Here is a 15,005-nt window from a genome sequence, read left to right on the forward strand (position 1 = left end):
ATTGGTGGGTGGGGGTGGGTGGGCGGAGGCTGTGAAAGGGTCAGTATTGAAGAGAGAACTTTTTGATTCTAGCCTTTAGGTATGTGCCTCTGTTTCTGAACAAACAAAACAGACACAAAACTCCCATTATTTGAACAGTGAAAACAAAGGCTCCCCATTTTTCTTATTCCTCCTAATTTGGGAGTAAGGAAGTTACACAGCCCAGCGAAGCTTCTCTTTCTTCACTCCTTAGTTCTCTCTTTGGGTGCTTTTGCTGTCAACAGCTAACCAGGGTTCCAGCCTGCTGCTTGCCTGTTCAAGGCTCCCCTCCTCTCCTTCCACGCTAGTTACTGAGGGGGTTATTTGAGTACACTAGGGAGTAGGGTTTGACTGCTGCCCCCTTCTCTTTTCTTAGGTGGGACCATAGCTGCCTATTGTCCTTCTCCTGGCTAGGGTCATCTGCATTTCTATGGCAGTGCCTGGCTCGGAGGTGGCCCCTTCCAACTTGTGTCTCCACTTTCCTCCTGCTTCTTCCTCTCCCTCTTACTGTGCTGGAGGCAACTGCTGTTCTTCCAGGCTTGTCATGGTGGCCGGATTTCTCTCTCTCTCTTGGTGCCTAGACACCTTATCTGATGCGTTATGCACGGGGGGAGAGAGAAAGGACTGAGAGAACTTTTTCTCCCTCTCCTAAAATACTAGAACTCAAGGTCATCTAATGAAGTTGATGGGCAGTAGATTCAGGATAGACACAAGGACATACTTCTTTATACCATGAGTGACTAAAATGTGGAATTCACTGCCTGAGGATGTAGCGATGTGGGAAGCTTTAAGAGGGGATTAAAAGGGAATTAGATAAGCATCTGGAGCAGAGGTCCATCAGTGGCTATTAGCCACAAGGTATAGATAGGGGCTCTGGGGCAAGTGATGCTCTGTTATCTTGGTGCTGGGGGGGGGGTCAACAGTGGGAGGGCTTCTAATGTCCTGGCCCCACTGGTGGACCTCCTGATGGCACTGGTATTTCTGGCCACTGTGTGACACAGAGTGTTGGACTGGATGGGCCTTTGGCCTGATCCAACATTGGCATCTCTTATGTTCTTAGGGGATTAGACATATTCATGGAGCTTAGGTCTACCAGTGGCTACTAGCCATGGTGACTAAAGGGAACTTGATCATTCAGAGGCAGTAAACAGCTGAATCCCAGTGCTAGGAGGCAACATCAGGGGAAGGCCTCTGCCTTTATGCCCTGTTACTGGCCTTCTAGTAACTAGTTGGCCACTATGTGAGACAGGATGCTGGACTAGTTGGACCATGGGTCTGATCCAGCAGGGCTCTTCTGATGTTCTTAAGTCCTGCACTTTGGTATGCACTTTGGGGAATATTGTCCTTTGAGTGCATGGAATTATGAACATATCTTCCATGGGACCCCAACACAGATTCCTTCTGCCTGCTTCTCAGTGTCATGGATGGTTACTGCCACAAGCCCGGCACAGCCACTGCTGACTGCAGCACAGGACATGTGAGTGGAGTGGATTGTCGTCTCCTTTGAAACCAGTGGAAATAAAAACAAAAACACGAACACACGTACAGCATGAAAACAAATGAAGAATAGTTTCGAACTGAAAAACAAAATAGTGGGGGAATTGGGAATCTCTAATGATTTTCTCTCTCTCGCTGCCTTCTTCTCCCTGCCACTGAACTGCTGTCTTCGACTCCAAGGTGCTGAAGGTACTGTTGGGTGTTGGAAACTATGAGCTACCAGGTGCCAGTGGGAAGTCCTGCCCCCTGAACTACTCTGATGCCCAGATGATGCGAGAGATCTTTGCCAGCATTGGCTATGCTTCCACCAAGGACTCTGACAACCTGCTTTGTGCCATCCCTGCTGCTATTCAGAAGATGTTGGGCACACCTGGGTAAGAGCAAATGGTTAACCTGACTAGGCAGGGGAGGACTGATCTATGACGCTAAGGCGAGCCCACACTGGTTTCCATCAAGCTGCTGGGGTGAGGAATCCATGCAGGAACCCTGGCTTGGTTCACCATTCTCTGAGGTCTCCCTCCTCCTTGCAGAGGGACAATCTGGTGGGCTCCTTGTCTGCCGCTGCACGGCCGGCCGGTCTCTGGCGCTGGCCCCTCGAGCGGTTCTTTGAACTCTTGCTCTTCTGCTCATCCTCCCTCCTGCCCAGTGGAATGGCGATTGCCAGTCGCACCGGACACTCAGCAGCCTTTGCCCCTCCTTCTCACAGGGCTTCTTCCGCAGTGCAGAACGGGCTCTTGGTCCTGAACATGCTGATCAGCAATCACAAGGATCTGGCACAGCAGCTGGTGAACTGTGACCTCCACTCAGTCCTGCAGAACTGCTGCCACTCCGGCCAGAGCTCCAACGAGATGCTGGCGCGAATCGTCCTCAACCGCCTGGCCGAGCACAAGCTGCCCCTGAGCCAGGAGAATGCAGGTAGGGAGTTCCCCAGCCTGCCTTGTCTGATCCTGCTTGTACTGCCAGCAGTATCACGTTTGAACTATTATTTGCCGGTGGTACGAAGATGATTGTGTACAACTGGCTGTACACCCACTTCCTCACAAGTACAGTTAACCTCTCATTGTGGCCCTTCTTATTGTCACTTGTGGTGGGTCCTGCTGTCTTTTCAACTGCATTTTTCAGGATTGCTCTGGGGATGGGTGACCTGCGTATTGCTGCCTTGCAGGGTGTTTTTCAGGAATCTCAGAACTGGACGAGGATTCTGAAAGCAAGCAAACAAACCTTTATTGCAGTAAAGTTCTCCCAAATATTGTTTCTCCACAACCAGGCTCTGCAGCCTCCTTCAAGCTTAAGGAGACCGAAATTGCAACGTTGCTGAGCAGCCTGCACGAGAGCGGCATTTCCAAGGAGATGGTGGCGGTGCTGAAGCCCTGCTTGCACGGCTTGGGTGCCTGCCCTGGAGAAAACAATTATGAGTTTTTCACAGAGGTGCTGCTTCTCAGAGACTTGGCACAAGGGGCATCTGAGAAAGATGTCATGCTGGGAGCACTGAAGTAAGTTTCATGTCGTTCAGCGGTAGAGCACGTGTGTCGTACGCATGAGGTCCTAGGTTTAGCTTTCTGTTAGGCTAAGAATCCCTAAAGCATTCTCACCAGCAAGGGTGACCGTGCTAAGATGGGTGGATCGTAAAGGCATTGAGATGGAGTATAAAGATCCTCGTGTCACATGAAGCTGCATTATACTTAGTCAGACCTTTGTCCATCCCTGTATTGTAGTGCTCCTGTAAACATCTATGGTGTGGCCTCCTTTGGAATACTGTGTACAATTCTGGTCATCCTATCGTAAAAAGGACGTTGCAGATGTGGAAAAAGTACAGAGGAGGGCCACCAAGGTGATTAGGGGTTTGGAGCACCTTCCCTATGAGGAAAGGCTGGGACTTTTCTGTTTAGAAAGGAGACAGCTAAGGGGGCGTGTGGGGAACATGATAGAGGTTTATAAAATTGTGCATGGGGTGGAGAGAGTTGACAAAGAGAAACTTTTCTCCCTCTCCCAAAATACTAGGACTTGAGGGCATCCAGTGAAACTGATGGGCAGTAGGTTCAGGACGGACAAAAGGAAATACTCCCGTACACAGAGAGTGATTAAAATGTGGAATCTGCTGCCCGAGGATGTCGTGATGGCCACAGGAATACCTTTAAAAAGGGATTAGATACATTCATGGAGAATAAGTCTGTGAATGGCTATTAGCCATGGTGACTAAGGGGAACCTCCACATTCAGAGGCACTAAGCCTCTGAATCCCAGAGCCAGGAGGCGACATCAGGGGAAGGCCTCGGCCTCTCTGCCCTGTTGTTGACCCTCCAGAGGAACTGATTGCCCACTGTGTAAGACAGGATACTGGCCTGGATTCCAATTCAGGGCTCTTCTTATGTTCTTAAGGTCAGTATTGTCTGTTCTGACTGGCAGCAGCTCTCCAGGGTCTCAGGTCAAGGTCTTTCACATCACCTCCTACCTGATTCTTTTAGCTGGAGAGATCGGTGATTGAACCTGGGACCTTCTGCATGCCAAGGAGATGCTCTACCATTTGGTCATGGCCGCTCTTGATAGGTCTGGATAAACCGTTCAGTGAAGAACTGAATTTCCCTGAGCTGTTTTCATTGGTATATCTGTTTTCAGACCCTCCTTTCAGCTTTCATCTTCTAATGCTCTTTTTCTTTGGCGCAGGCTTTTAGACAACTGTGTGGATAGTCCATGGTGGGATAAAGTGCCCTGGCATGAATGCATCGAGCCCTGTTTGTCTTCCATGACTGCCCACATAAATGACAGACAGGTAGGGAGGAGGTATGAGGGGGAACCGATAGCCACCTCAGAGTAGCTAGCCCCATTGGATGCCATTACATGTAGTAGTAATTCCATGGAGTTCACATACGAGAATATTATTGACTCCGAAAGAAAGACATTTGGGCTTTGCATATCATCAGCACATTTTTGCATGACACAAAGCAATATTTGTTTCTTGTTTTCCATGACAAACACAAACATTTGGCTACTCTGTGTCTCTGTTAGCTGACTGTGTTATGTGAAAGTGCTTAAACAGGCTGTATTATAATAGTGAGTGTCTGCTTTGCCCGCAGAAGATCCCAGGTCCAGTCTCTGGTATCTCTAATTAAAATGCTCTTTTGTGATAGTTTTGAGGAGCCTCTGCTTGACACACTTCAGTAGCCTGACATTATATGATATGAATTTGGAATATAAAATTCATTTCTCAGAATTTTCCTCCTCCCCATTTGCTCTTTAGATGAACAATTTCTTGCCTGCTTTATTGTGACCCTAGCATAAATGCACACAGGCCTATTCTGAGAAAGGAAAAAACACTGAAAAAGAGGGGCAGAGAGAGAGAGAAAGAGAGAGAGAGAGGGATGTGATCTGCTAAAAAAAAAAAAAGTCCCACAAACAGCTGTTACTCAGTTAAGTGAACAATGACACCTCTCCCTTGCTGACAGATTGTTCAGGGGTTCATCAGCTTCCTGTACTCCCTCGCCACCCTCGACAAAGATTGTGCTGTCATGTTGTGCTGTATGGGTGCTAAGGATGCCTTGACTAAAGTCCTGGAGAAACACAGCTCCGGTGTGCTGCTGGGGATGGAACTGAGGGACCTGGTGATCCACTGCGAGAAATACGCCAGCCTATATAAGAAGATGACATCCAGTATCTTAGCTGGCTGCATCCAGGTAATTTGGTGCCCTTTGTCAGGTCTGGTTTGGGACAACAGGCCAAGAAGGCAGAGCAACCTGCAGGAGGGGACATGGAATGCTGAGCTGAGAATGAGCTACATCCAGAGGAAACCAGAAGAAATGAACTGGGATAGCAGGAAGTGAGTGGCATAGAAACAGGCTCCCCATCCCACTCTGGCTGCGGTGCAGTGGTTAAGAACGGTGGACTCTAATCTGGAGAACCAGGTTTGATTCCCCACTCCTCCACATGCAGCCAGCTGGGTGACCTTGGGTCAGTCACAGTTCTCAGAGCTCTCTCAGGCCCATTTACCTCATGAGGTGTCTGTTGTGGGGAGAGGAAGGGGAGGCGACTGTAAGCTGCTCCAAGACTTCTTAAAGTAGTGAAGAGTGGGGTATAAAACCAACACTACTACTACTTCCACTTTTGGGTCAGGTTTCATTTTATTAAACTGGTCACGTCTTGCTATTAGTTTCATACCATTTTTACTACCCTTGACTCTCTGTTCCCTGCCCTTCCTTACTCACAGATAGCTCTGGTCCAGATAGAAGAACACAGGCGGAGCCATCGGCCTATCACCATCCCACTCTTTGACAAATTCCTGTGTAACCTTTGTGAAGGTGAGTCTCCTTGTAGGGTTTGGAGGTCATGGTGACGCGTTCTTTTCGGGCCCTTCCCCTGCTTTCCAAGCTCAGGTCCTTTTGTAGTTTCTCCCTCGCTTAGGCTGCAGCTCAGAGGTAAAGGAGGACAAGTGTTGGGAGAGAGTGGAAGTTTCCTCCAACACCCACCGGGCCAGCAAGTTGGTGGACGGAAACCCCCAAACCTACTGGGAATCAAATGGCAGCACCAGCTCCCACTACATTAATGTCTATTTGCATCGTGGAGTGATAGTCCAGTGAGTGGATTCGGGGGTATAAATCGAACTAATAAAATAAAATAAAGTAAGCAGGGGTCTCTTGGTAGACAAGATCTGGGAGTTGGGTGTGATGAGTGAAGGGTACCCTAGGCCACGGTAATATATGGGGTTGAAAAGAGGGGGCATTTCTGCCTGAAATGGGCTATGTCCCCAAAAGACAATCAGTCTTTGCTGGAATATCCAGCTCTGGGAGGGTTTTCAACTGGGCTTTCTTGTGTGTGTCATTTTGGGACCAACAGAAACACAGCAGCAGTGTAGAGCTAGCTTTCTTGTTGAGCCCAGGTGTGTTGGTTCTTAAGAAACAAGCCAATCATGCCTTCTTGTTCTGACAAGCTGTCAGAATTTCAACGAGTCTGCCTCTAAATCTAAAGTCCACTCTTCTCTCTCTCTCATACAGGAAGATGTCTCTTTTGGTGGCCAGTGAGGATTCCAGCTACATGCCAGCCCGCATTATAATCATGGGAGGGGAGAGCGCCTCTAGTATCAGCACCAAGCTCAATATGGTCAGTGCTGTGGCCTGTCTCCATGCCCAAAAAGTGTACAGCCCAAAGCTTATTCGCATGCCTTGCTTTATTGTGAGGAACATTGCACATCATTATCCTAGTTTTCCTTCCTTTGGCGGCTCTGTGAACCTCTGCCTGCTGTCGGAATGTTGCTGGTCTTTTAGATTGTCACTCCTTTTGATGTCCTCTCACCCTCATTTAGACATTCTGGGAAAAGCTTGCCAGTCACCTTTGTGCAGCAGGCACATAGGTGGCTGGAATCAATTAACAGCAAATGCCTCTGTGTGCTTCGTGGATTAGAGAATCTCTCTTTATTGAGAAACACAGAACTGCGCAAACATAGCATGCCCACTCAGTTTTTCACATGCGGCTTTGGGAAACGAATGGGTGATGTACTGAACATGTGCTTCACAATCCCCAAGAAAAATATGGTGACTGTAGACTGCCTTGCATATACCAAGGCCTTTTAACTTGGCACTTAGGTCTCTGCGCTGTGTTCAGCTGATGATGTGAAAGCTGTTGCAGCATGCTTGGAAGACTTCTCGTTCCAAATCTGAGAAAGCTCCTGAGTCTGTAGAGCTGCATGCCAGGCATTCTGTTTCCCACCTGCTTTGGCTTCTTGTGGCTTCTTCTCTATCAGAGCAATTGACTTCTGGCTGGAGGAGACTTCTTGTGGTCTGTGGTGGTTCCTTGTTAAGGGTCAGTTGCATGGCCTTGCCTCCTCTACAGAAGCGATGAGCTTCTGTACGTATTTAAAGTCCCTTCCTTGTCTTCACAATATTACCCTGTTCTGTGCGGTGGTAATTACTGTGCCTCTCTCTCTCCCAACAGGTGAATGTCCCACCATCAGCCAGCAGAGTGACCCTCTTGGAGAACATGAGTTGCTTCTGGCCGGTCATACAGATTAAGATCAAGCGCTGTCAGCAGGTAGAAGGGTCTATATCCTAAAGTTAAATCGGTTAGAAGGGAAGGACTCCAGACCTGCTCGTCTTTGTTCTGTCAGTAGTCCTGGCAGCAGTGCTGGCTCATGTGAGGGTCCTGTGTGGCCCTGACCTAGATAGCTCAGGTTAGCCCAATCTTGTCAGATCTCAGAAGCTAAGCAGAGTCGGCCGCAGTTAGTATTTGGATGGGAGACCACCAAGGAAGTCCAGGGCTTCGACGCAGAGGCAGGCAATTGCAAACCACCTCTGAATGTCTCTTGCCTTGAAAACCCTGTGGAGTTGCCAAAAGTTAGCTGTGACTTGATGGAATGTTACACCTGCAAGGGCCCTGTCTTCTCTCTGCAGGGAGGGATTGACACACGTGTGCGTGGCATCGAGGTGCTGGGCCCCAAGCCCACCTTCTGGCCGATCTTCAAGGAGCAGCTGTGCCGGCGCACCTTCCTCTTCTACACCACCAAGGCCCACACCTGGTGCCAGGAAATCTCTGAAGACCGGAGGCAGCTGCTGCAGCTCTTCAACAGGTATCCTCGTCCTTCGCCTGGGGCTGCAGATCAGGGGGCCGCCCGGAGAGCCTCACCCCTAGCCGGGAGGGAGGGAGGGAGGGTCTCACCCACCTCTCGTTCCCAGGCTCGGGATGAACGGGAAGGGCTTAGCGGCCTCGCAGGCGGAGATACTCCCGGCTCAGGTGGCCATTCCCAGCACCCGCTCGCCTGTCGGTCTTTATCCACTGTTGTCCTAAGCATCCGTATCCTACATGGGCCATCGTAAGGGCCCAGTCTCTGGTCCAGATGTGCCCACAGCCAGGGGTTCTCCGGGCTTCTGTTGGCAGTCATGGCTCACACAGCACCTCCTTGGTGTTGCAGGCTGAACAGTGCTCTGCGCCACGAACAGGACTTTGCCGACCGCTTCCTTCCCGACGACGAGGCTGCTCAGGCCCTGGGCAAGACCTGCTGGGATGCTCTCATCACCCCCCTGGTGCAGAGTATCACCTCTCCAGGTACCGCCTCTTCTTCCCGGCAAGGCCCCTTGGCTGCCGCGGTGGCCCTCTGCTGACACGTGTTCTTCCCGCCCTTCTAGACCCCAGTGGCGTCAGCCCCCTGTCGTGGCTTCTGAGCCAATACCTAGAGAACCTGAAGGCAGCGGCAAGGGCCAGGAAGCGAGCGGCCGCTTTCAACTCTTGCGTGCGGCGACTGAGCCACCTGCTGGTGCACGTGGACTCCAGCAGCCCCGAGCCCGAGGAGCTGAAGGCCCCTGTGAAGTCCAGTGAGTGTCGTCCCGCCCCGTGGGGGGGCAGGCGGGTGGATGGGCAGCAGAAAGGACGGGTCGTCCCTTCTGAGCGGAAGGCGGGAGGGTAGCCGGGCGGGCGGGAGGGAGGAGTCTCCTCACCCACCTCTTGTTCCCAGGCCGCAGGATTAACAGGAAGGCAGAAGAACGGGAAGTGGGGTGGGGTGGTTCCGTAGGGAAGGAGGGGAGCTGGGAGTGGGGTGTGTCGTTCTCGCTGGGAGCCTCCCACCAGGTTTCCAGAGCCCCGTAGGATCGAGGGGCGTGCGTGTGTGCGTGCCTGCGCGTCCCCTACCCCGGCTGGAGACCTTTGTCCCCTGCCCCGGCAGGAGAACTTTGTCCCCTGCCCCGAGACCTTTGTCCCCTGCCCCGAGACCTTTGTCCCCTGCCCCGAGACCTTTGTCCCCTGCCCCGGCATGAGACCTTTGTCCCCTGCCCCGGCATGAGACCTTTGTCCCCTGCCCCGGCATGAGACCTTTGTCCCCTGCCCCGGCATGAGACCTTTGTCCCCTGCCCCGGCATGAGACCTTTGTCCCCTGCCCCCTTTGCAGACGGGAAGGACGGGAAGAGCAAGGAGTCGAGTTCCGGGGTTGCCAAGCCGGTGGAGAAGAAGCCCAGCAGCACGGCCGGCATCACGCGGTGCTGGAAAGGGGTGGTCCAGCAGCAGGTGAGCTCCCCTCCCAGAGGCACAGGCTGCCCATTGATGCACGTGGATGCACGTGGATGCTGTCACGTCCTCACCTTCCCCTGGCAGGCGGCCAGCGGCCTCCAGTGCAGTGTCCGCATGTCTTGGGGTGTCTGTGTGTGCCTGTGTGTGTTGGGAAACTGCTGTTGCACGTTCAGAAACCCCGAGGCTGTAGCTCGGTGGGGAAAAGGCTTCTGGGCTCCGGTCCTGGGTGGTGCTGGTGACTCACAGGCCTGGCCTGAGGGGGGGGGGGGTTGGGGCCCTGGGGGAAGGACGACTTTGCCCCCCCCTTTACCATACGGACGCCGACATAATGAAACATCACTGTTGTTTTCTGTAGCCCGAGAAGGTCGGACCAGAGCCAGTGGGTTGAAATTAAATCAAAAGAGTTTCCGGCTGAGCATTGGGAAGAACTGCCTGGCCGTTTGGAAGGGGCTTCCTCGGGAGGGGGTGGGCTCTCCTCCTCTGGAGGTTTTCGAGCAGAGGCTGGGTGGCCACCTGGCAGCAGCAGCACGGCTGGTTGTGTGGACGTGGGCACAGCGGGAGAGGGGGGGTAGGGAGGGTTGCCTCGGGGCTTGGTTCTCGTGGCCCTTTCTGACACGCCCAGGGAAATGCCAGTCGCCACTTTGGGTTCAGTCAGGAAGCGGTTTTTCTCCAGGCCAGTTTGGCCCCCAGGGATCCTGGAGGTTTTTTGCCACCTTCAGGGCATGGAGCAGGGGGGTCACTGGGTGGGTGTGTGGTGGTGGGGGGTATTTGTCAATGTCCTGCATTGTGCAGGGGTTGGACTAGATGACCTCGGAGGTCCCTTCCCACTCTAGGGTTCTGTGATCACCCAGCTCATTCCAAGGGCTGCACCCCTAAGCATGCTTGCCTGGGGGTGGTCTTTGGAACGTCTGAAATGTCCCCACGGGCCGCCAACGGGTTTGCCTCCGCTCCTGCCGTTCTGCCCAGGTGAAGCGGTTCCTGGAGTTCTCCTGGCAGGACCCTGACTTCGTGGAGCAATACTGCAACGTCTACCTGCGGCTCCGCATGGCCATGGAGGAGCTCTTTGGCCAGCAGATGTGCTTCATGCTCGCCCTGCGGCAGGGATTCTCCGGGGGGCTGCTGCAGCTCTCCTTCCTGACGGCCATGCACGTGAGTCGGGGCTGACGGGGGCTGGGAGGAGAAGGGCACTTGGCCTGTCTTTGGTCTCCTCTGAGGCCCCTCGTGCCAGGCCTGGCCGTTAACCTTCCTTTGGGTCTCCTGCAGCTTCTCTGCCTTCTCCAAGCCCCACCAGAGGGCTGTTCATGGGCCGTCTCTCTCCCGGGCTTCAGGCCCCAGGGAAATCGTACCAGCCCCTTCTGTGGCGTTCTTGCTGCTTGTCTGGTGGGAGGAGGAGTCCCTTCGCTGCCCTCTTCCTGTGGCTCATCTGGCTTCTCCCGCTCTGTGCGCCCCTCCAGGTGAGTGAGCAGTTTGCCCGTTACATCGACGTGTGGATCCAAAAGAGCTGGGCCGACTTGGGCAACGTGGAGACCCTGCGGCGCCTGCAGCGGAGCCTGGAGCCTGTCCTCTTCCTGTCCGGTCTGGAACTGGCCAACACCTTCGAGCACTTCTACCGGTGAGGCCTTTGTGGTAGGGAGGAGGTGCAGGACCATGTGGTGCTGGTTCTGCGGGCGGCGGAGGGGAGGAAGGCGTTCGGCAGGGCCTGCTCGGGACAAGGGAGGGCCAAGCGCCTCCGGGGGGTGGTGGTGAATGAGGACCGGTAGAGGCTCAGCCATTGGGATTGGAAGGGGAAAGGCCTGCCTGCGGTCCAGGCAGGGCAGGGGGGGCCTGCGGGACCCATCTGTGGCTGAGCGAAAGGCCTGCGGTTGGTCCTCCTTGTTTCTCCAGGTACTACCTGGGTGACCGGCTGCTGTCCCAGGGCAAGACGTGGCTGGAGAGCGCCGTGGTGGAGCACATCGGTCTCTGCTTCCCCAACCGCTTCCCCCAGCAGATGCTGAAGAACCTGAGTGAGCTGGAGGAGGAGCAGCAGCAGTTCCACCTCTTCCAGCTGCAGCAGCTGGACAAACATCTGCTGGAAGTGGATCAGGATGGGAAATACGAGGAGGAGGAAGAGGAGGAGGAGGGCGAGGTGAGCGGAGGAGGGGGGGGAGGGATTGTGCAGAGACTCAGTGGTCAGACCCTCGGCCGCCAAGACCTTTTCCCCTGGCCCATCTCCCCGGCTCCTTGGGACCCCCTGCTTGTCTGTCAGGGCTGCCGTCTGGACACTGGATCTCTTGCGCTCCCAGGTCATGGAGGAGGAGCCGAACGGTCAGGAGGAGGAGCCGGAGGTGAAAGTGCTGGCTTTGTCTCCCCGCTGCTGGACCATCTCCCCGCTCTGCTACCTGGAGGAGCCGGCCAGATTCTTCCCCCCATCCCTCAGTCAGCACTTGGGCAGGTTTGCTGACTTCTATACCCAGAGTGAGTGTGGGGCTGTCAGAGCGCTGAGAGGGTGGGCCAGTCAGTGCTGCTCATGGTATAGCTGTAAAATGGGGAAGGGCCCCAAAATCAGGAAGTGGCCAGTACTGAACCCTCTGCAGTCCTTCTGTGCCCAGGCCCAGAGTTGAAGGCAGTGCAGAAGGTCTGTCTTTTGAGAGAAGGGGCTCTCTGTGGCCTCTCAAGGACACGCTCACGCACACGTACGCTGGGCTGGTGCCAGAGGAGATCCTGCCCCAGCACGGCTGCATCCCGTCCCTACATAGTGGAAGAGAGAGGATTGTTGTGCTGTTGGGAGAGGAGTTCGCCTAGCCCTGGAAGAGTGGCTTCTTTCTCATATTTTCACCCTTAAGGCCATTGTGTGGTAAGAGCTGGCGTCCCTGGCATAGAGAGTGGCACGTCCCCGTTTCAGTCCTGTTAGAAGGAGGAGCTCGGTTAGGTGGGAAGAGGCTCACGTGGGAGGGCTGCAGCCAGGCAGAGTAGAGGGGGGGGGGCGAAAGGGACCCACGGTCTGGATGGTGAGAGGCAGCATCAGATGACGTATCCTTTGCGAGGTCTCGTAGAGCCGGGATTTTGAGGGCTTGGAGAAACGGGGGGGGGGGGGTTTGGGGGGGGGGGGAAGCACGATCCCCCTGCCTGCAGATGTACATCCTTCTGTGCTTCAACAGTGCTGAGGTTCTGCCTGCCTTGATATTAATGACTTCCTTTGCCTCTCTGGTTTCCCGTAACTTGTAGGACTGAGCACAAGCTCTCATAACCAAACCCCTGTGGATTTTGCACTGTGAGGTCCCAAGCTCTACGACATGGGTATTTCCCAGTGTCAAGTCTGCTCCACCCCCATTCTGGTGATTTATGCAAACCTTGTACTGTTCTTGCTGTAAAACTTGCAACATCTTAGTGGAATTTGGAAAAACCCCTGCCAAGAGGCATGGGGGGGGGGTGAGAATTAAGAAATGGTATTGGGACACTGGCACATTGGAGATGAAGGCTGAGATCAGAGTAGCAAGCGTCACTGCACCAAATGCCATTCTTTAATTCTCACCTCCACACCATCTTGGGGTAGGGAGTTCCGAATTCCCTAAGGTTTCCTGTCTCAGAAGGGTCTCATACTTGCAATACTAATCCCTGTTTGGTTGTGTGTCCCCCCGTCCCCCCCGTTGACCCTAGGAAGTTCTTCTGGAGACATTGTTACAAGCTACAGGTCTCTCCCTGACCCTCCTGGGTCATGCACTGAAACCTCTGGTGGAGAAGGAGCTCCTGATCCAGAATCAGGGTAATTATGGAGGAGAGAAAGGGAAGGTGGCATGTAGCTGGCTCTGTGTGAGGCGGGTGGGGCTTTGATAGCTTCCTTCTGTGGAACACTTCGCTTGCCAGGCCCTGCTGGAATAGCAGTGCACAGAGCCTTCCCAGCTACATCTCACAGAGAGGAACCTGGATTATTCCTGCTAATCTCAAACCTTCTGTTGTTGTTGTTGTTTTTGCACTAGGTGTGTTGAGGCTGAATGAGAAAACGCTGGCCCAGTTTTCTGGCCAACACTTGGCTCTGCAACCAAAACAGGCATACTTGAATATGGTGGAGAATGAAGGAAGCGCTTTGGAGAAGAAAAGGAACTTCATCTGTGGCCTGATTATCCAGATCCTCAAAGAAGAGCGGGCATTGCACATCGACAGGCTCGTGTTCAGGGTACGGAATGTCAGGATTCTGTCTTTGCAGTGCGGTTCTGCTGGTAGCCGTAAAGGAGGTTGATTCACTCTTGTGCTCTTCTCAGGTGATAGATGACTGCCAGAAATTGGACTCTGACTCTGCACCGAAGTTCTTGAGCTACTGGAGCAGCACAGACGTCCTGGCTTGCATTCTGCATCTGCTGAATCAGGGCTCCATCCAGCGCCAGGACAACAGGCCACAACTCCTGGAGCTCGTCTCCCCAGATCTCCCACCCCCGGCACTGCCAAAGAACCAGCCTCAAGTAGCATTTCAGACCGTCCAGATCAAGAAAGTGCCCAGCGTGCCCTGCGTGGAGAAGAGACAGACTTTCTCTACCTTCAGGTAGAACTGGCTGCTGGCCTGCGTTTGTGGGCCTGTGTGCAGGACTGGTTGCTTATGAGTGTGACTGTGTAGACTGCTACCAGTGAGTTCAACAAAGAGCATAGTGTCGGGTCAGCAGCACAAGCTTCCACCGCAAGTGCCTGCTCCATCTGCAGGAAAGGGGTGTCCTGCCCGGTGATTGTCCAGCTTGTCTTTTACTGCCTTGTGGCATGTCTGCCGTTGCAGAATAAGCAAGCATAGTTGGCACCAGAGAATGTAGAAAGCAACACAAGCCTCCCTCAAATGTCCAAAGTAGCTTTTGCACCTAAAAATCCAAGCCATTCGGAAAGTTCCTCCTTCCTCTAATTTATCTAATCACCTTCTTTTTGGAGTATGAAATTGCCACGGGAGTTTGGTCATCCCCCCTCCCCCCCGTTTCCTTACACGGAATGTCTGATGAATGGTCCCTTTCCCTGTCCCTAGAAGCACCTTCTCTGATTGATGCCTCTGGCATTAAGGGAGGGAGGAGCCGTGCTGATCCATTTGCAGATTCATCCCGCTACAGGCCAAGGATGGTGACTCAGTGAGCTGAAAAATGCTGTTCTCTGGGCGTCCTTCAACCTGTTATCTCTATGAATTTGTCCTTGAAGCCTTAAGCAACCTTTGCTGCAGAAAAGAGCAAGAGTCCAGGAGCACCTTAAAGACTAACAAAATTTGTGGCAGCTTTTGTGAGTCACTCTGCTGAGCAGTTTTCTGTCACAACTCTTGTTAGTCTTTAAGGTGCTGCTGGACTCTTGCTCTTTTCTCCTGCTGTGGACAGACTAACACGGCTCCCCATCTTCATCATTTGCCATCATCTTTGTCTTTACCTATGTAAGAAGCCAGTGCAGACGTCCATATTCAGCCACTCACATACCTGCCTGATGGGTGCAATACAGAATGAGCTTAATCACAGGAAGCTATGGGCCATAAGAACATAAGGATCAGAACAGGGGGTCCTGTCTCACACAGTG

General features: G+C 53.3%; 1 protein-coding gene across 1 annotated transcript in view; it reads left to right on the top strand.

Moving 5' to 3' along the window:
• The window catches only part of LOC107123070 (cullin-9-like), a 29,972-nt gene extending 14,967 nt beyond the window's left edge, over positions 1-15,005 (top strand). The window contains 21 exon segments of the mRNA XM_015426243.1: positions 1,696-1,889; positions 2,222-2,430; positions 2,783-3,008; positions 4,179-4,284; positions 4,958-5,185; positions 5,716-5,806; positions 5,910-6,081; positions 6,500-6,605; positions 7,437-7,532; positions 7,892-8,067; positions 8,410-8,543; positions 8,624-8,809; positions 9,379-9,494; positions 10,464-10,646; positions 10,952-11,109; positions 11,382-11,622; positions 11,780-11,965; positions 12,609-12,641; positions 13,134-13,239; positions 13,454-13,650; positions 13,736-15,005. Coding sequence (XP_015281729.1) covers positions 1,696-1,889; positions 2,222-2,430; positions 2,783-3,008; positions 4,179-4,284; positions 4,958-5,185; positions 5,716-5,806; positions 5,910-6,081; positions 6,500-6,605; positions 7,437-7,532; positions 7,892-8,067; positions 8,410-8,543; positions 8,624-8,809; positions 9,379-9,494; positions 10,464-10,646; positions 10,952-11,109; positions 11,382-11,622; positions 11,780-11,965; positions 12,609-12,641; positions 13,134-13,239; positions 13,454-13,650; positions 13,736-14,017 — 3,426 coding nt within the window. The 3' untranslated portion in view covers positions 14,018-15,005.

The sequence above is a fragment of the Gekko japonicus genome, unplaced genomic scaffold (genome assembly GCF_001447785.1).
Source record: "Gekko japonicus isolate JY-2015 unplaced genomic scaffold, Gekko_japonicus_V1.1 scaffold405, whole genome shotgun sequence".
NCBI classification, from domain to species: Eukaryota; Metazoa; Chordata; class Lepidosauria; order Squamata; family Gekkonidae; genus Gekko; species Gekko japonicus.